At 40.3% G+C, this 22,305-nt stretch overlaps 1 protein-coding gene across 1 annotated transcript in view; it reads right to left on the reverse strand.

Annotated features, from left to right (window-relative positions):
• Window positions 1–22,305, reverse strand: part of LOC106092938 (neuroligin 4-like) — a 95,159-nt gene that overhangs the window by 57,550 nt on the left and 15,304 nt on the right. The window contains exon 2 of the mRNA XM_059361722.1: window positions 20,124–20,341. Coding sequence (XP_059217705.1) covers window positions 20,124–20,341 — 218 coding nt within the window. The remainder of the gene's footprint in view (window positions 1–20,123; window positions 20,342–22,305) is intronic.

Raw genomic sequence — 22,305 nt, forward strand, 5'->3', positions numbered from 1 at the left:
TGCGAAAAACATGAATGGACTCATAAATGAATGCATGAGTACCAAAGCACTCCAGCTGACCCCATTTGTGTTTTAACTATGCTTAATTGATAATTTGCTATGCTGGCCTAAGTATGTATGTGTATGTGTATGGGTTGATATCAAACATGGGTGTAAATGGGTCATGCAGCCTTTCAAGCATACCATCTTACTTTTCAATTGAATTCAATTCATTTGTGTTTTTATGTGTAAGCCTGTGTGTGTGTGTGTGTTGGTATTTGTTCCCTGACTTGGTTTATTTAACTTTGTGCTTTGTCCGCCTAGCATTGGAATTATGTTATCGGGAATTATGTTATGCTCCCACAATGAAAGAAAACCCAGGGAAATAAGGAAGTAGGATAACCATAGAGAAAGATGAAGTGATTGTGGCTTACCCTCATAACTTCAATTAAAGGTAAGACATTAATCCAGACAAATGGTTTTTAAGCACACATTATGGGTCAGGCCGAAAACAGGAATTGTATTACGCTTTGAATTATGGATGTTATTCATTTTTTGTGGAGGCTTCCTTCCGCATCCTCTTTTGTTATGTTGCTGTTGGGTTTTTGTTTGTTGTTTATTTGGCTGGGTGTTTTTTTGTTGTTGTATTTCATTTTCTTACGATTGAGTTGGCAGTAAGGCAGTTCGCTTTTAATCCATCATACCGGAAACTTATGACAAGTGCTAAATTATTTTTATTTTGACAAACGGGACTTATTAAGTTCAGGAAAAACTTTTGTTTTACGCTGAGTATAATGACTTTGGGCATGTGTTTGTGTTAAGGAAGGAGGTGAAGTTTTGTCATACAGATAAATTATGTATAGAGAGAGGGAGAAACTTTAAGAAAAAGAAAAACAAGTGAGGGGAGGCAAAACAAGGAAAGGCAATTCGGCTACTCTATAAATGGAAGTTTGGCAAAACCAATATATGGATGTTATATCAAATTCTAATTCGATTCTTAAAAATTTCAGCAAGGGTTTTCGGCAGATAAAAGCACAATCCGTACCAAATTTCGAGTAAATCTGTTTATAGTTGTAATAATAACCAATGCTCTATAAGCGATGTTTATACGTATATCAGCTGACCCGGGCCCGTTTCGCTGCGCCTTCTTTTACTTTATATGGAACAAAAGTTTTCATGGAATATTTATTTTCGGCAATTAAAGATCTTTTAGTGAAATATTGGGTTGCCCAAAAAGTAATTGCGGATTTTTTAAAAGAAAGTAAATGCATTTTTCATAAAACTTAGAATGAACTTTAATCAAACATACTTTTTTTACACTTTGTTTTCTAAAGCAAGCTAAAAGTAACAGCTGATAACTGACAGAAGAAAGAATGCAATTACAGAGTCACAAGCTGTGAACAAATTTGTCTACGCCGACTATATGGAAAATCCGCAATTACTTTTTGGGCAACCCAATACCATGCAAACTTGACCAAGAATTTAACAAAATAAGTTCCTTTATCTGAATCCCATATGATCTTTATTGGTCTAAGAATTTAAGTTTAGATGTAAGATGTACTTTATTCTTAAAATACTCCATTTCATTTCGATATTCTCATGATGTCTGATTTAGTGGTGTTTTCGGGGGAGAAGTGGTCCCTCAGACACTTGGCCCTGAAAAAATATCAACATTGTGCTCTTCTCTAAAATACCATTTATTTAAGAGGAGTTTACTCGATGAGGCGTCCCCCAAACACATGGCCCCAAAATATTACGTTGCCCAAAAAGTAATTGCGGATTTTTCATATAATCGGCGTTGAGAAATTTTTTCAACACTTGTGACTCTGTAATTGCACTCTTTCTTTTGTCAGTTATCAGCTTTATTTTTAGCTTGCTTTAGAAAAAAAGTGTAAAAAAAGTATATTTGATTAAAGTTCATTCTAAGTTTTATTAGAAATGCATTTACTTTCTTTTAAAAAATCCGCAATTACTTTTTGGGCAACCCAATAGGATATCAAATTGGTTTTCTAATCTCAAATACCTTTCATTTGAGCCACATATTGGCATGGTCGAAAAATTTTTTCCCTTTGGGGGTGTTTTGGGAAAGGGATGATGCCCTAAATACATGGTCCTACATTTGGATATAAAATTCGTATTCTACTCCCAAATACCTTTATTTGAGCCCCATATTGCGGTAGTCACAAAAAACTGCTGTTTGTGGGATATTTTGGGAAAGGGGTAGACACCCTGAAAATTGGTCCCGAAAATAGGTATCAATTCTTGCTCTACCCTCCAATACCTTTCATTTAAGCTTCACATTGACATGGTCGGTAAATATGCCCGATTTAGGAGTGTTTTGGGGATTGGGGTGGTCCCCCAAACACTAAGCCCGGAAAATATATCAGCAAGATCCTCTATTCTCATATATCTATATATAATTTATTTGAACCCCATATTGAAACCCCATTGCCCTCAAAATATGATATCAAATTCGTTTTCTAATCTCATTTGAACTCCTTATTGCAAAAGTCAGCAAATATGTCCAGTTTGGGGTGTTGGCCCTAAAAACTATGAATATTAAGTTCCTTTAAGACCCAAATTGTCTTGGTGAGTAAATACGTCCTATTTGGGATTGTTATGGTGGTGGGACGTCCACTAGACAGTTGGCCCCTAATGTTGTCATCAGATACGTGGTCAACTCCCACATAAATTTAATATGAGCCCCACATTTCCATAGTTGGTAAACATGACCGGCTTGGGGGGTGTTTTGGGGAATGGGCGGCCACTCAGTGAGTTGGCCTTGAAAATATATATCGTATTCCACTTGAAAAGCCCTCTTATTTGAGCCTCATATTGCAATAGTCAGAAAGTACTTACTATTTGGGTGGTGTTGTGGCCCCAATAGACACTTTTCTCGAATATTGATATCAAATTCGTGCTTTACTCCCAAAGACCTTTCATTTGAGCCCCATATGGCTATGGTCGTAAATTTGTCACCTTTGGGGGGATGTTTTTGGTGAGAGGCGGCTGCCCAAACACTTGATCCCATATTTGGTTATCAGATTCTAATTCTGCACTCAAATAACTTTTATTTAAGCCCCATATTCCCATAGTCAGTAAATAAGTCCAGTTAAGGGGATGTTTTTGGAAAAGGGTGGACCCCCAGAAACTTGGTCCCACATTTGGATATCAGATTAGCATTCTACTCGCACATACCTTTCATTTGAGCCCCATATTGCTATGGTCGTATATTTGTCCCCTTTGGGGGATGTTTTTGGTGAGGGGCGGCCCCCAATCACTTGATCGCATATTTGGATATCATATTCGCATTCCACACTAATATACCTTCTATTTAAGCCCCATTTTCCCATGGTCAGTAAATAAGTCCTGTTTGGGGGCTGTTTTGGGGAAGGGGTGGACCCCCAGAAACTTGGCCCCACGTGTGGATATCAGATTAGTATTCTACTCGCAAATACCTTTCATTTGAGTCCCATATTGCCATGGTCGGTAATTATGTCCGAATTAGGGGTGTTTTGGGGCTTGGGTGGTCCCCTAGCACTTGGTCCGACAATTGGATATTAGATACGTTTTCTTATCCTAAATACCCGTCATTTGAGTCCCATATTGTCGTGATTGGTCTAAATATATGTTTGGTAGATTTAAGAGTGGGGCAGCCCCCTAGGTACCCCATCCAAAATTTGGATACCAAATTTTTATTTTTAGGGGTCTATATGAGAGCACACAAAATTTCGCTTAAATCGCACCACCCATCTCCGAGATGTGCCGTTTTTGAAAATTTGGGTAAGGGGGAGGGTCCGCCCCCCCTTCAGATATCAAAAAATGTAGTACCTTATTTTCACCACGGGGTCATTATGTACTATCTGTGGATGTGTCAAGAAAATCGGTTCAGCCTTTTCTGAGCCTATAAGGAACACACAAACAAACAAACCTACAAACAAACACAAATTTATTTTTATATTGGGTTGCCCAAAAAGTAATTGCGGATTTTTCATATAGTCGGCGTTGACAAATTTTTTCACAGCTTGTGACTCTGTAATTGCATTCTTTCTTCTGTCAGTTATCATCTGTTACTTTTAGCTTGCTTTAGAAAAAAAAGTGTAAAAAAAGTATATTTGATTAAAGTTCATTCTAAGTTTTATTAAAAATGCATTTACTTTCTTTTAAAAAATCCGCAATTACTTTTTGGGCAACCAATATATAAGAAGAAAACAAGCAAAAGCGTGCTAAGTTCGGCCGGGCCGAATCTTATATACCCTCCACCATGGATCGCATTTGTCGAGTTCTTTTCCCGGCATCTCTTCTTGGGCAAAAAAAAGGATATAAGAAAAGATTTGCTCTTCTATTAGAGCGATATCAAGATATGGTCCAGTTTGGACCACAATTAAATTATATGTTGCAGACCTGTGTAAAATGTCAGCCAATTCGAATAAGAATTGCGCCCTTTGGGGGCTCATGAAGTAAAATAGAGAGATAGATTTATATGGGAGCTGTATCGGGCTATAGACCATTTCAGACCATAAAAACACGTATGTTGATGGTCATGAGAGAATCCGTCGTACAAAATTTCATTCCAATCGGATAAGTATTGCGCACTCTAGAGGCTTAAGAAGTCCAGACCCAAGATCGGTTTATATGGCAGCTATATCAGGTTATGAACCGATTTCAACCATACTTGGCACAGTTGTTGGATATCATAACAAAACACGTTGTGCAAAATTTCATTCCAATCGGATAAGAATTGCGTACTCTAGAGGCTCAAGAAGTCAAGACCCAAGATCGGTTTATATGGCAGCTATATCAGGTTATGAACCGATTTGAACCACACTTGGCACAGTTGTTGGATATCATAACAAACCACGTCGTGCAAAATTTCATTCCAATCGGATAAGAATTGCGCACTCTAGAGGCTCAAGAAGTCAAGACCCCAGATCGGTTTATATGGCAGCTATATCAGGTTATGCACCGATTTGAACCATATTTGGCACAGTTGTTGGATATCATAACAAAACACGTCGTGCAAAATTTCATTTCAATCGGATAAGAATTACGCACTCTAGAGGCTCAAGAAGTCAAGACCCAAGATCGGTTTATATGGCAGCTATATCAGGTTATAAACCGATTTGAACCATACTCGGCACAGTTGTTGGATATCATAAGAAAACACGTTGTGCAAAATTTCATTCCAATCGGTTAAGAATTGCGCACTCTAGAGGCTCAAGAAGTCAAGACCCAAGATCAGTTTATATGGCAGCTATATCAAAACATGGACCGATATGGCCCATTTACAATACCAACCGACCTACACTAATAAGAAGTATTTGTGCAAAATTTCAAGCGGCTAGCTTTACTCCTTCGGAAGTTAGCGTGCTTTCGACAGACAGACGGACGGACGGACGGACGGACGGACGGACGGACGGACGGACGGACGGACGGACGGACGGACGGACAGACGGACGGACATGGCTAGATCGACATAAAATTTCACGACGATCAAGAATATATATACTTTATGGGGTCTAAGACGAATATTTCGAATAGTTACAATCAGAATGACGAAATTAGTATACCCCCCATCTTATGGTGGAGGGTATAAAAAGATAGGTTAGGTTTAAGTGGCAGTCTCACTTAGAGGTTTTCTTCCATTGTGATACCACAGGAACAGAAGAAGGAAGATGCCTTCTAGTTCCCACCGTTGAACCATCCAAGTCGCTTTAAAAAGCCCATTAACTTGCGAATGTTCACATCTGCTAAATCAGAGAGATTCTCAAAGAAATGAGAACCTGAAGTGCAACTCCTTCTGACTGCTAATGCGGGACCCACACACAGAAGCTATTCTATAGTCTCTTCTTCTTCGATGTCCTAACAGCTTCTGCAAAAGTGCTTGTTGGCAACCTTTAGTCTGTCAGCATGTTTACCGACTAGACAAAGACCAGTTATGACGTTCACAATGACTGAGACGTCTGTTCTAGCCAATGACAGCAACACGGCAGATCTCTTCAAGTCTAGACTAGGCCACACAGTTTTGGAATTCTCACAAGCCCCTCCTAGTGAGCATCTATCACTTGTTGTCCTTTGGTCTTGGTCCTGAAAACTTAGCTTACATGTTGCTAGAGGCTTACCCACATATTCCAGTATTCCTGGAATGTGTAGGGGTGTTCCAAGTCTCGCAAGTTCGTACACTTTACAATTCCCTGGGATATCTCTGTGGCCCGACACCCAGAACAGGTGAATTTTGGACTGTTCAGGCATCTTATTGAAAGATCTGCGACAGTCGAGGGCGGTTTTTGTGTTTTGAAATACGTTATCCAGGAATTTAATGGCTGCCTAACTAACTTCTCAGACGGCCTGAGAAGTTATTCATGCCAATCGTAATAATGGCATTACATTTTAGCCATTCCACCACTTCCTTAATTGTAATGATCTCCGATTGATACACACTGCAGTGGTAGGGTAACCGATTCGACATGACCATTTCTAGTCCTTTAGAATACACCCCAAAGCCCACCTGGTCGTTTAGTTTGGAACCATCCGAATAGAAGTCTATGTAACTTCTGTTACCAGGGATATCGTAGTTCCACTCAGTTCTATCAGGAATAGTGGTACAGTAATTTTTATCAAAAAGCGGCTCAGTTAGGGTGTAATCCACACTGCCTGGAACATCGGATATTGTATCAAGGATGACACAGTGTCCGTAGCCACCACATGACCAATGAGAAAGCTCACTTAACCTTACGGCAGTGGCCGCTACAATTTGTCTAGCCCAAATGTCCAGAGGCATAAGATGTAGCATTAAGTTCAGTGCATCAGATGGTGTCATCCTCAATGCGGCTGTGATGCACAAACAAGCCATCGTTTGGATCCGTTTAAGTATTGAGCTGTAGGGGGACTTTTGAAGCACCGTCCATCAGACCGCAACACCATATAGCATTATGTCTGACAGCTGCAGTATATACCTAATGCATGACACGCGGTCTAAACCCCCAACTTTTGCCAATGGCTCTCTTGCAGGTGTATAGGGCAAGAGTTGCCTTTCTTGCCCTTTCCAAAATGTTGGACTTAATGTTAAGTTACCTGCCCAGCATAACACCCAGGTATTTTGCGCTTTCTTTAAATGGAACATTCTCTCCTCCCAAGGAGTACCACTCCAACTAATTTGTATCTTCTGTTGAAAAGAATAACTTCTGATTTATAACTAGACCACCTTCGGTAGCCCACTTCGCTATTATGAAGAACTGAAAACACCCTCAGTTTCAAGAAATGCTACAATTGTATGTTTTTTGACAGCAAGAAAACCCTCTATGGAGCCGACTAGGTCGTGAAGGGCTGTTTCAGTGGATTTGCCTTAACTATATGCATGCTGCTGCCGCGACAGGCGATCTCCAGGAATCTTTACCTTAAGATATGTTTCTACCAACCTCTCACGAGTCTTCGGCATAAAGAATGACAGGAATAGGAAGAAAATCCTTCGACTTCGTGTGGTAGGGTTTTGATGCTTCCGGAATGAAACTGACCTTCTTGTCTCTCCATCTCACAGGTATATATGACATACTGATACAAGCAGAGTAAGTCTCCATTTGCCAAGGAACCAGTCTTAAAGACACAGCTTGTAATTCAAACGGTGATACATCATCAGGATCTGGCGCCTTAAAGGATTCGAAACTTCTTATCGTCCAAATGGTTTTCGGCTCAGACACAATTTCCCTAATAACCTTCTTCGAATGCATACCTGTGACAACCTCTTCTGGCGCCATGTTTTTCGTTGGAGAATGTATACCAATGAGTAGTCCTAGTGTTTCCTCACTAGAGATTGTCCAAACATTCTCTGACTTCTGAATATACCCCACCGTAATAGGTCTCGTGGAGAGAATCTTACTTAGTCTAGAGGCCTCAGATGTATCGACCACGGAGATGCACAATTTTACCCAGGATTTTTTCTGAGCCTTTCTCAGTCCGCCCTTGTATTTTCTTAGCTCAGCCTTATAGATGTATAGTGCCCTCATGGCTCGCCCCCAGTTGAAAAGATTTCGTAGTCCTTCCTTAGACCAATCAGCTCTGGGGTCCACCATGGCGGCCTCTGTTTCCTCTTTGGCTTGGCACTAGGCCATGCTGACAGAAGCGAGTCATTCAGCGCCTTCGTGAACCGCTTGACCACTATGTCTATATCCTCCGCAGTTTCCACTTCCTTTTGTGGTCTTGAAGGGAGAGATGTGCCGAAATTTATGCTAATCCGCCTTTCTTCTGTTAAGCCAAAGGACTACTTCCGCAGTATTTTCTACGTTTAAAAGAGCTTTGTATATATTTTGATAATAATCACTTAGGTTACGTTAGGATTAAAAAAGAGGGTGCGCATATTGATCCGCCCCATGCCACTATGGACATACACCTAAGCCAGTAATCGCGAAAGACAGGCAATGGCAAAGGAAATGGTCCTACGTCTCATCATCTTCCCCACACGCCCTACACATGCTATCTCTTGCCGCACCCATTTTACATAAGTGAGCTTGTAGTCCTAAGTGTCCCGTTATGATACCAATAACTATACTGACCTCCTTTTTACTTCCTTTCACTAAAAGCCTCGTCCACTTACGATCCGTATCACCCCATAAAATTTTCGCCGTCCTACCGACCGTCTCGCTGTTCCACAGGGTTGCATGCTCATTCGTCGCCCACGCTCTAACTCGGACTGCGTCGACCCGAAAGGCTTCGGGTTAACCAAGTTTATTGACGGCAGTCCTCGGGCCTTCACCGCCAAATCGTCTGCCCTTTCATTTCCCCTTACTCCGTTAAGGCCCGGCACCCAAACGATGCCGATTTTGCTATCCTCAGAAAAGGCATTAATATCCCTTTTACACTGCAAGTCTTTTCGTGACCTTTCCTTCCAGGTTGTTGTTGCCCTTATGGGCATTTTACTGGCCGTAAAGATGTCCAAACCGTGTCCGTCCGTCTGTCCATCCGTCTGTTGTAATCGCTCTAGAGCCTTCAAAAATCGAGATATTAAGCTGAAATTGGGCACAGATACGTCTTTTTGATGCACGCTGTTTAAGTTCTTGAACGGGCCAAATCGGACCATATTTTGATATAGCTGCTATATAGACCGATTTTCCGAAAAAAGATCTAATGCCCATAAAAACTTTATTTTTGATCCGATTTCGCTGAAATTTGAAACAGTGAGTAGTTTAAGGCTTAAGGCCGACAACTGACTCAAATATAGTTCAGATCGGCCTATTTAGATATAGCTACCATATAAACCAATCTCCCGATAAAAGGTCTGAAGACCATAAAAGCTGTATTTATTTCTCGATTTCGCTGAAATTTGCAACAGTTAGATATTTTAAGCCTACCGACATCTGACCTAAATATGGATTAGATCGGTCCATATTTAGATATAGCTGCTATATAGCCCGATCTCCCGATTAGGGGTCTGAAGGCCATAAAAGCTTTATTTTTTATCCGATTTCGCTAAAATTTGGAATGGCGTGCAGTTCTAAGCCTCTTAACATCCGACCGAAATATGGTACAGATCGGACTATATTTAGATATAGCTGCCATATTGACCGATCTCCATATAAAGGGTCTGAAACCCATAAAAGCTTTATTTTTTAACCAATTTGGCTGAAATTTGAAACAGTGAGTAGTTTTCGGCTTCCCGACAACTGACTTAAATATAGTTCAGAGCGGACTATATAAAGATATAGCTGCCATATTGACCGATCTCCCGAGAAAGGGTCTGAAACCCATAAAAGCTTTATTTATCACCTGATTTCGCTGAAATCTGCAACAGTGGGTTATTTTAAGCCTCTCGATATCTGACTTAAATATGGTATAGATCGGGCTATATTTAGATATAGCTGCGTATGGACCGATCTCCAGATAGGGGGTCTGAAGGCCATAAAAGCTTTTTTTTTAACCGATTTCGCTGAAATTTTAAACAATGAGTTATTTTACGCCTCCCAACATAAGACCCAAATATGATTTAGATCGGACTATATTTAGATATAGCTGCCATATTGACCGATCTCCCAATAAAGGGTCTGAAGCCTATAAAAGCTTTATTTATTACCCGATTTCGCTGAAATTGTAAACAATAGGTTATTTTAAGCCTATCGACATCTTAGATATAGCTGCGTATGGACCGATCTCCAGATAGGGGGTCTGAAGGCCATAAAAGCTTTTTTTTTAACCGATTTCGCTGAAATTTTAAACAATGAGTTATTTTACGCCTCCCAACATAAGACCCAAATATGGTTCAGATCGGACTATATTTAGATATAGCTGCCATATAGACCGATCTCCCGATAAGGGGTCTGAAGCCCATAAAAGCTTTTTTTATCCGATTTCGCTAAAATTTGGAATAGTGCGCAGTTTTAAACTTCTTAACATCCGAACGTTTTACGCCTCCCAACATAGGACCCAAACATGGTTCAGATCGGACTATATTTAGATATAGCTGCCACATTGACCGATCTGCCGATAAAGGACTTGCAGCCCATAAAAGTTATATTTTGTACCCGATTTCGTTGAAATTTGAAACGGTGGGTAGTTTTAGGTCTCCCGACGTCCGTCCCAAATATGGTTTATATCGGACAATATTTAGATACAGCTTCCATACAGAGCGATCTGCCAATAAAGGGTCTAAAGCCCATAGAAGCTTTATTTTTTATCCGATTTCGCTGAAATTTGACCGGTGACCACTCAACATCCGTGCCGCATTTGGGTGCATAAGTTATCCAATTTTCACCAGATTGTGGCGAAAGGGGGTTTACATGTACACCCGAGGTGGTGGGTATCTAAAGTTCGGCCCGGCCGAACTTAATGCCTTTTTACTTGTTCCAGTTTCTACCACTGTGCACGTTTCCGCCTGTAGTTCTTTTACATACAGCACTGAAATTCGTTGCAATTTTAAATAAAGTATCCTTTACTGAATATTTATCAAGTGAAAGATGTATGAAATGTATTTTTTTTTTTGGAATTAATGTTTGGCCTCCTGGGAAGGTTTTCATCAAAACCGCTTGGCACTCAATGTGCTATGCCATCGAAAGATATTTCCTGTAAATGAATAAAAGCAATAAGTAAAAACGCATTGTGTTCGGCCGGTCTGAACTTTTTTTGCCGACAACCTCGAATATTTATTGCATTACTTCAAATCCGATGAAATATACACCAGGAATGGATATCTCAAAGTGTGCCATACGGAATGACAAAGTGAATAAACCCCAACCCTTCGTGGGTGGGTATGAAATCGATTGTCTTTGATTTCCCTCTACAGTGCACTGGGTCGTATAAGTGATGTGAATAGCTTGCATTGCAAATGACATGAATCATACGCTCCCATGTAACAGCTGACACAAATACTAATTGCTGTGTATGTTTTCATAGTTTTTTTTCCATTCTTGTTATTTTAATGCTTTCATTTTTTTTTCTCCAAATAAATCACTTGATTACAATGAAAAAGTGAACTATAACAACAACAACAACAAGAAGAAGAAACATTATAATTTTATTTTGTGATATTAAATGCTTGTTAAATGCCAATGAAAACAAATGCAAACATACAAAACAAACAAATGTTCTGGCATTGCCACAGCCTACAAACACCAGCAGCACCACAAGCACCGCATTAACCAAACATATAACGAAGATAAAATTGATATTATATCCAATATCGTTAGAGACCTTCTGCAGCCTAGCATAGCATTTGCACAAGAATTTAATTAAATATTTACCACAAAAAAAAAGTATCAAAATCTCATTAATATATCAAATTTAAAGCAAACAATATACACAAATATTTATACCAGTACAGCATAGTAGGCTGAATTTATTTGTTTTTGTTTTCCTTTTTTTGTTTTGGTTTTTACAAAACTTCAACAAAATAGGCGTTCAATTTATTTCGAAAATAAAGGGAAACCAAACAATTGAATATGTATAAAATGCAATTAAATGTGGGACCATAATTAAAAACTCAATTCAATTACACATAAAAAAACTTGTAAAAGAAGGGCAATTAAGGCCTTGGAAAAGAAGGAAATACATTTAACTATAGAGCATGTGAAACAAATATTTTAATTTGTCATGAATGCAAAAAATTACTATCGCTGATATTGTATCAAAGTATTAAGAATTTGTAATGAAAAACTGAAAGGATTCCAGGAATTTAATTCAATCACTACAATAATATTATTAAAACATGCCAACGAAATGTTGATTGGGTAGAGAAAACAAAAAAAAAAAAAACATTGTATTTGAGTTGTGAGTGAGTTGTGTTAGGACCTTCGACATCCTTCGTCAATTTGTCCCAGATCGGTCAAGATTTGGATATAGCTGCCATATGGATCGATCCTCCGATTTAGAGTCTTAGGCCCATTAAAGCCACATTTATTATCCGATTTAGCTGAAATTTGGGACAGTAAGTTATGTTAAGCTCCTCGATGTCCTTCGTCAATTTGGCCAAATTTGGTCCTGATTTGGATATAGCTGCCATATAGACCGATCTCTCGATTTAAGATTTTTTGCCCATAAAAGGCGCATTTATTATCCGATGTCGCCGAAATTTGAGACAGTGAGTTGTGTTAGGCCCTTCGATATTCTTCGTCAATTTGGCTCAGATCGGTCCAGATTTGGATATAGCTGTCATATAGACCTATCCTCCGATTTAGGGTCTTAGGCCCATAAAAGGCGCATTTATTTTCCGATGTCGCCGAAATTTGGGACATCGAGTTAGGTTAAATCCCTTGACATAGTTCTGCATTATGGCACAGATCGGTCTAGAATTGGATATAGCTGCCATATAGACCGATCTCTCGGTTTTAGGTTTTGGGGCCAAAAAAAAAGGCGCATTTATTGTCCGATGTCGGCGCAATTCGGGACAGTGAGTTGTGTTGGGCCCTTCGACATCGCTCTTCAATTTTACCCAGATCGATCAAGATTTGGATATAGCTGCAATATAGACCTATATCGCGATTTAAAGTCTTGGCCCAAAAAAGACGCATTTATAATCCGATTTAACTGAAATTTGACACATTGACTTATATTAGGCTTTTCGACATCCATATTGTATATGGTTCAGATCGGTTTATTTTTAGATATAGCTACTACTACATAATCGAACAATGGCTAGTACTTATTAGTATTTGGTTCAAATCAGATCATATTTCGTTATAACTGCTATGGGACGTAAGGTATGCAATTGTCACTTGCTTTTGATGAAAGGTGGTTTACATATATACCCGAGGTGGTGGGTATCCAAAGTTCGGCCCGGCCGAACTTAACGCCTTTTTACTTGTTTTCTCCATAGCCAGTTTAAATTTGAAAATATGATATTTCGGACTATATCTATATAACCTTTATATAGAGCGATCTTTTGATTTGAGGCTTTTGTCTATAAAAGATGCATTGGAGGTACTAGACATTACCTTTGTATCGGAAAATATAAGCGCAAAAATATACGACTTGGAAGTGTTGGATGACCACAGCTTCTCTGATCATCGTTAGATTAGTTTCAGCCTTGGAGAAAATACTGCAGAAGTGGTCCCTTGGCTTAAGAGAAGAAAGACTGATTGGTATAAATTTTGGCACAAATTCTGTACGTCTATCCCTTCTAGGCCATTAATGGAAGTGGAAACTGCAGAGGATACAGACATAATGGTCAAGCGGATCACGAAGACACTAAATGACACACTTGTGTCATAATGTCTTAATGCCAAGCCAAGGAACAAACAGCGACCGCCGTGGTGGATCCCAGAGCTGGTTAGTCGGAAGAAAGACTGCAGACAACTCCTCAACAGAGTGAAAGCCATAAGAGCGCCACACGATTGGGACATCTATAAGGCTGAGCTAAGAAAATATAAAGGCGAGCTAAGAAAGGCTCAGTAAAAAATCCTTGGTAGAATGTTGCAGCTCCGTGGAGGATACATCTGAGGCCTCTAGGAAGACTCTGTCCTCAAGACCTACTATGGTGGGGTATATTCAGAAGTCAGAGATTGTATGGACAATGTCGAGTGAAAAAATGCTAGAACTACTTGTTGATACACATTTTCCGGGAAATTCTCCAATGTACAAAGTGGCGCCAAAACGAGGTTGTCACTAGTATGCATTTGTCGGAGGTTATTGGGGAAATTGTATCTGAGCCGAAAATCCTTTGGGCGATAAGAAGTTTCGACTCCTTTAAGTCGTCAGATCCTGATGATGTATCACTGGTTGAATTACAAGCTGTGTCTGATAGACTGGTTCCCAGACTTAGGGAGATTTACACAGCCTGTATCAGTTTGTCATTAAACCTGTGTAATGGAGGGACACGAAGGTCATTTTCGTTCCGAAAGCAGGAAAACCCTACCACACGAAGGCGAAATATTTTCGACTTATAAGTCTGTCATACTTTATGCTGAAGACTACAGAAAGATTGATAGAAACACATCTTTGGGCAAAGATCAATGGAGATCGCCTGCCTCGGCACCAGCAAGCATATAGTAAAGACAAGTCCACCGAAACAGCCCTTCACGACCTAGTCGGCTACAAGGAGGGTTCTCCCGCTGTCAAGGAATATACAATGGTAGCATTTCTTGACATTGAAGGTGCATTCATAATGCATAATGTAAAATCGACGTCAATTATGAAGGAATTGGAGTTTCTAGGCATCAATGCCCCTGGATATTGTGGCTAGACAAACTGCTGCGACCACAGCCTTGAGCCTAAGGGAGCTTTATCTTTGGTCATGTGGCAGCTACGGACACTGTGTTATCTTTGATACAATGTCCGATGTTCCAGACAGTTTGAATTACACCCTGTGCCATTTTTTCTAATAAAACCGATTGGAACTACGATATTCCTCGTAAAAGAAGTTTCATTGACTCCAAACTAGACGACTTGGTGGGCTTTGAAGTGTACTCCAAAATTCTAAAACTGGACATATCGAAGTGGTTACCCGGCCTCTGTAGCGTGTATGTAGCTAAGAAAACCGACAGGCGGCCATAAAAAACCTGGAGAACGTATTTCTGAACACAAAGCCGCCCTCTACTAACGCAAGTCTCTCAACGAGATGGCTGAACAGTGCAAAATTCAACTGTTCTGGGTGGCGAGCCACAGAGATATCCCAGAGAATTGTAAAGCGGACGAGCTTGCGAGACTAGGAACTACCCTACACATTCCAGGGATACTGGAATCTGTGAGTATGCCTCCAGCGACATGTAAGCAAAGTTTTCAGGATCTGGCCCGAAAGACAACGAATGATAGATGGCACCTGAAGTTGAGAGTAATGCTTCTAGCGCACAATCAGTCATCAGACTAAAGAATGAGGAAGAGACGGATAAACCAGAGCTCGGCATCTCGTTCACAGCCTTTGTGTGAAGTTTGTGTTATCGATTCAGATTCTGACAGCGAAAGTGTCAATGAGAAGGTCATAGCAGCCAAATCGTGAGACGAGGACAGGGGGATGGCGGCAGTAGTTAGCGAGGACTTTGCTCTCGCAAGAGAACCGAGAAATCGATCCGGGGCATGACGAAGGAGACACAGGAATATGCACCGGCAGAACCGGTATATCTGGCATACCAATCACTTCTATGGTAGCTGGAAAGGCAATCAAATCTTCCGAAGAGCCTAACACTGCTAAAACGCTGAAGAAGAAAAAGAGCTCCCCGCTTTCAAGTACTCTGGGAAGACCAAGTCAGCCCTCCCGCTATGGAAACTCAAGACAGTGCCTGCGAATGGAGACAAAGTCGGAACAGTAACGAAGGATGCGCGCACGGCTTCTGAGTCTTCATGGACGACTGCGATTTCCAAAAGGACGCAAGAGCCATCACGGAAGAGGAAGATGGTCGCTGAGAATGATAAGGAGCCGCGCTCTTACGCCATAGTGGCAAGGAAGCCCAACAGAACATCCCGTAGTATTCCATAAGATCATAGGTCCCATGTGAAGGATCTGGTAAACGAATGGATTTTCGATCATGTGTTGAACTCTGAAGGGGGTGCACCGATACTGATTATGAGCTGCGAGCTGCTTACACATTCTACCAACATGCCACAGCAATTTGCGATGAAGTCAAAAGTAGAAATAAGGTCCTCAAGAAACCTTGTTGACCACATACAAATCAATTGGTCAGTCTGTGGTAAGTTATTCAGCGCTAATGTGGTCTTGTGGATTAATATTCAGTTCTGTCAAAATGCCGCTCTTCGAACTGCGACGGGCTGTCTCCTCAGTTCTCATGTGGAGCACCTTCATCAGGAGACAAAGATCCTACCAGTGCGAAGACATAACTACATGCTGTCTAAGCAATACCATTTGGGATGTTATCGCAGAGATAGGTGGATAGGTATCTACCGCCCAGAAGCCTCAAAGTAGATCAACATGATCTATGGCATGAGGTTCACTGCTACAAGAGAGAACCTCTAGTTCAAGCGGCATATCATGCAGGTCTAGACAACATTCATGCAGACACGGTAGCAGATGCGGTAAATAGCTACCGGGTGAATGTCGTCCTTGGAGAACGACCGTTTTTAGTTGCATCTAAAGAAACTGACCTCCTCCCGCAAACCAGAGTAGTTCTGGTTCGATTACGTTCCGGCAGATGCAGCCGCCTCAATTCCTACAGAGCAAGGATTGATGCAGATATATGTCCCGATTGTGACCAGGGACACACGACACACGTCACCTGTTTAACTGCCATGCCAGACCTACTCGACTCCGACCGAGATCCGTCTGGACGCATCCCATATTAGTCCCAGAATTCCTGGATCTAGACATTTAACAGAATCAAGCAGACGAAGGATAGAACATAAAAAACTGCTAAAACAACAAAAACAACCAGCTGCGAGTATAGATGGCCTATCTTAACGCTGCACTTTGCGTCAGCGGAATGTATTGACAAATGGGGCGCAAAGCTCGACCTTGTAAGAAAGATCGACATCCCCTAGCTCCCCGGCGACGTTTCATCAAGGATGAGATGATGGAAGTCTTAAACAAGCAAAACCAAGAATTGACGGTGGAGAAATGGGAGGTCTTCAACAGCGGGATGAGAAAAAGGGAAGGAACTCTCCTTGTGGTGGTTACTGATCAAGTCTCCGTAGCAAGTTTGGCTAAGACTAAAGGCTACGGGCCCAAGGACGTCTTTTTCAAGATTGGGAAGCCATGTGGAAGATGATGTTACACGGATGGATCAAAGCTAGAGGAGAGTGTGGGCCTAGGGGTCTACATTGAGTACCCAAGGACTGAGATCTGTTTTAGACTGCTTGACCATTATACGGTCCTGCAGGTGAAGATCCGGGCGATCACGGAATGCGTGAGGTGGTGTGGTGCTAACGCGTGGACGTCGAGTGCGAACATCTTTACAGACAGTAAAATGGCCATAAGGACAATAATAGGGCGGTAAGATCATGAACAATCTTGGCATGTAAGAAGGAAATTAATGCCATTCCTGAGAATATCACTATCCGCATCGTTTTTTGTGCCGGGCCATAACGGAGTAAGGGGGAATGAAAGGGCAAACGATTTGTCATTGAAGGGCAGAGGACTGCCATAATTAAACTTGGTTAACTCAAAGCCTTTCGGATCGACGCTGAAACGGCAAAACGATCGGTTGGACGACGAAAATTTTAAATGGACAACTGGATTGTGAGAAGACGAGGCTATTACTGAGAGGAATTACGAAGGATTTTAGTATAGTTTTCGGTATAACAACGGGACACAAAGGACTTCGAGCTCCTTTATGCAAAATATTTCTGAAAGGAATTAAGAAGGATTTAAGAATAGTTTTCGGTACAACAACGGGACACAAAGGACTACGAGCTCACTTTATGCAGAGTATGTGGAGAAGATAATGAGACGTCGGAGCATTATCTATATCATTGCCGGGCTTTCGAAGCTAACAGACACCAGCACCTAGGTAGGGACACAATACCAGACATGAACCAATTTAGGTGCGTTGTATGGAGAACAATTGGGGATTTTGAAAGTATAACGGTATTCCTGACTTGGATTTTCTACTTCAGGGTTACTTTTTTTGGTATTGAGAGCGAACAACAAGCCGATTATAGGCTTAGGTGTAAGTCCATAGTGGCATGGGGCGGGTTAACCCCCACACATTTTTTTCAACGTAACTTAACCTAACCTTGTAATTACTTCTCAAAATCCACTTTTAATAAAAATGCGATGAAAAGTAATTTTTATGTCCACCAGCATAAGACGGGGTATACTACCTCAGCTACTCCGTTTGCAATAACTCGAAATATTGATCTGCGACCACATAAAGTGTATATATTCCGGATCGTCTAGACATTTGAAGTCAATATAGCCATGTCCGTCTGTCGAGTTCACGATAGCGGTCGAACAAATAAATATATCCGCTTAAAATTTAGCACAGAAGCTTTTTATTGATGCAGGTCGTTGGGTTCAGGTTGATATATAGCTGCTATTAAATCTGATCTACTGATTTGATTTCTTGAGCTCCTGGCAGCCGCAATATTTGTCCGACTCGGCTGAAATTTTCCACTTAATGCTTTGGTTTTGCAAAACTGTGCCAGGTACAGTCCAAATCGGTCAATTACCTAATATAGTTCTCATATAAACCGATCTCCCGATATGACTTCTTGAGGAAACGGCAATTGTTATCTAATTTGGCTGAAATTTGCACGAAGTGCAATATTGTTGTTTTCTTTTTTGAAGGCATTCTTTTTTTAAGCCATATGATGACAACAAAATTCTATTTTTTCCATGTGTCATGTGCTTTTTCTATGTGCCATGTGCTTAATTTTTTTCTCCCTTTGTCACTTAGCATATAAATCATGTAAAGAGTGATTTGTTAAGAGCTTGATAACTTTTTTTTAAAAAAAAAACGCATAAAATTTGCAAAATCTCATCGGTTCTTTATTTGAAACGTTAGATTGGTCCATGACATTTACTTTTTGAAGATAATTTCATTTAAATGTTGACCGCGGCTGCGTCTTAGGTGGTCCATTCGGAAAGTCCAATTTTGGGCAACTTTTTCGAGCATTTCGGCCGGAATAGCCCGAATTTCTTCGGAAATGTTGTCTTCCAAAGCTGGAATAGTTGCTGGCTTATTTCTGTAGACTTTAGACTTGACGTAGCCCCACAAAAAATAGTCTAAAGGCGTCAAATCGCATGATCTTGGTGGCCAACTTACCGGTCCATTTCTTGAGATGAATTGTTCTCCGAAGTTTTCCCTCAAAATGGCCATAGAATCGCGAGCTGTGTGGCATGTAGCGCCATCTTGTTGAAACCACATGTCAACCAAGTTCAGTTCTTCCATTTTTGGCAACAAAAAGTTTGTTAGCATCGAACGATAGCGATCGCCATTCACCGTAACGTTGCGTCCAACAGCATCTTTGAAAAAATACGGTCCAATGATTCCACCAGCGTACAAACCACACCAAACAGTGCATTTTTCGGGATGCATGGGCAGTTCTTGAACGGCTTTTGGTTGCTCTTCACTCCAAATGCGGCAATTTTGCTTATTTACGTAGCCATTCAACCAGAAATGAGCCTCATCGCTGAACAAAATTTGTCGATAAAAAAGCGGATTTTCTGCCAACTTTTCTAGGGCCCATTCACTGAAAATTCGACGTTGTGGCAGATCGTTCGGCTTCAGTTCTTGCACGAGCTGTATTTTATACGGTTTTACACCAAGATCTTTGCGTAAAATCTTCCATGTGGTCGAATAACACAAACCCAATTGCTGCGACGGCAACGAATCGACATTTCACGGTCTTCAGCAACACTCTCAGAAACAGACGCAATATTCTCTTCTGTACGCACTGTACGCATTCGTGTGGTTGGTTTAATGTCCAATAAAGTAAATTGAGTGCGAAACTTGGTCACAATCGCATTAATTGTTTGCTCACTTGGTCGATTATGTAGACCATAAATCGGACGTAAAGCGCGAAACACATTTCGAACCGAACACTGATTTTGGTAATAAAATTCAATGATTTGCAAGCGTTGCTCGTTAGTAAGTCTATTCATGATGAAATGTCAAAGCATACTGAGCATCTTTCTCTTTGACACCATGTCTGAAATCCCACGTGATCTGTCAAATACTAATGCATGAAAATCCTAACCTCAAAAAAATCACCCTTTATTTAATGTAATTTGGCCTTACTTGTATGAGAAGCTTTTGTTAATTTGATCTACTTACCATTTATTGGTGAAAATATATTTAAATATAGGCAGTCTTCTGATTGATTTTCCAGAAATGGCAATAGTCTTTTCAAATACTCTAAGCGTCCCTTGGGCATTTTTTCCAAGGCGGCTGTCTCATTTTGTATATTTGGCAAACGTTGCGGGCACACAGGACTGTATTTATCCGATATACGAATGCCATCCCATGGCGCTGGGGCACGTGTGGGACTAAATCTGTTGGAAAAAATTAAGGGAAAAACGAAAATGAAACACCACATCAAATGTCGATGAAAGATTAGATCGTAATGCATGATTGATAGTAAATAAACACATAAACACACCCACACTCATAAATACATAAAAGTTGACATATTATTATAATTTTTGCAAGGATATGAATGAGAGAGAGAGAGAGATTATATCAACAGAAAATGGAAATACCCCCTGGTTCACAGTGATGATGAAAGGTATAAATACTTCACATCCTATGCTGAAAACAGGGAAACAAATTATGTAGGCTTGTCCCAAGGCCGGGTTTTCTCTGGTTATGCTACCCGATCACCATAAGGTAGAGCATCTGACTTATGTGAGGGTCATATATTCGATTACTACTATGATATCACAATGCATCAAATACTGTCTTGGAGAGCATTTAACGGTCTGTTAGTTAGGTTAGGTTAACCCACTCATGACTGAAACTCCATTCCCCTGTTCGATTGTGGTGAAATTTCGTATTTTCATTATTTAGAGCATTAATATCGATGTAATAATTTTTAAACATTTTTATACCCTCCACCATAGGATGAGGGTTTACTAATGTCATCATTCTGTTTGTAACTACTCGAAATATTCAACTGAGACCCCATAAAGTATATATATTCTTGATCGGCGTGACATTTTGCCGATCTAGCCATGTCCGCCCGTCCGTCTGTCTGTCGAAAACACGCTAACTTACGATGGAGTAAAGCTAGCCTCTTAAAATTTTGCACAAATACTTTTTATTAGTGTAGATCGGTTGGGATTGTAAATGGGCCATATCGGTCCATAACCTGATATAGCTGCCATATAAACCGATCTTGGGTCTTGACGTCTGGAGCCTCTAGAGGGCGCAATTCTTATCCGATTGGAATGAAATTTTGCACGACGTGTTTTCTTAAGATATCCATCAACTGTGCCAAGTATGGTTTAAATCGGTTCATAATCTGATATAGCTGCCATATAAACCGATCTTGGGTTTTGACTTCTTGAGTCTCTAGAGGGCGCAATTCCCATCCGATTGAAATGAAATTTGGCACGACGTGTTTTATTATGATAGCCAACAACTGTGACAAGTTTGATTCAAATCGGTCCATAACCTGATATAGCTGCCATATAAACTGATCTTGGGTTTTGACTTATTGAGCCTCTAAAGGGCGCAACTCTTTTTCGATTGGAATGAAATTTTGCACAACGTATTTTATTGTGATAGCTAACAACTGTACGAAATATGGTTCAAATCGGTTCATAACCTGATATAGCTGCCATTTAAACCGATCTTGGGTCTTGACTTCTTGAGCCTCTAGAGGGCGCAATTCTTATCCGATTGGAATGAAATTTTGCACGACGTGTTTTCTTATGATATCCAACAACTGTTCCAAGTATGGTTTAAATCGGTTCATAATCTGATATAGCTGCCATATAAACCGACCTTGGGTCTTGACTTCTTGAGCGCAATTCTTATCCGATTTGGCTGAAATTTTGCATGACGTATTTTATTCTTACTTTCAAAAACTGTGTCAAAGAAGGTTCAAATCGGTTCATAACCTGATATAGCTGCCATATAAACCGATCTGGGATCTTGACTTCTTGAGCCTCTGGAGGTCGCAATTATTATCCTATTTGCCTAAAATTTTGTACTACGGATCCTCTCATGACCATCAACATACAGGGTGGCTGATGAATATTGCTACAATGATGAATATTGCTACATTTTTTTTTCGGTGTATGGAATACATTTTTCTTTTATTCATGTTAAATTAAATTATTAAATTAATTATTAAATTATTATTAATTAAATTAATTAATTAATTAATTAAATTAATTATTAAATTATTATTATTAAATAGAAAAAAAGTTATTACATTTTTTTTTGGTAGCGGCTTTCATCAGCCACCCTGTAGGTGTTTATTATGATCTGAATCGGTCTATAGCCCGATACA

This window comes from Stomoxys calcitrans, chromosome 2 (assembly GCF_963082655.1).
Source record: "Stomoxys calcitrans chromosome 2, idStoCalc2.1, whole genome shotgun sequence".
Lineage (NCBI taxonomy): Eukaryota > Metazoa > Arthropoda > Insecta > Diptera > Muscidae > Stomoxys > Stomoxys calcitrans.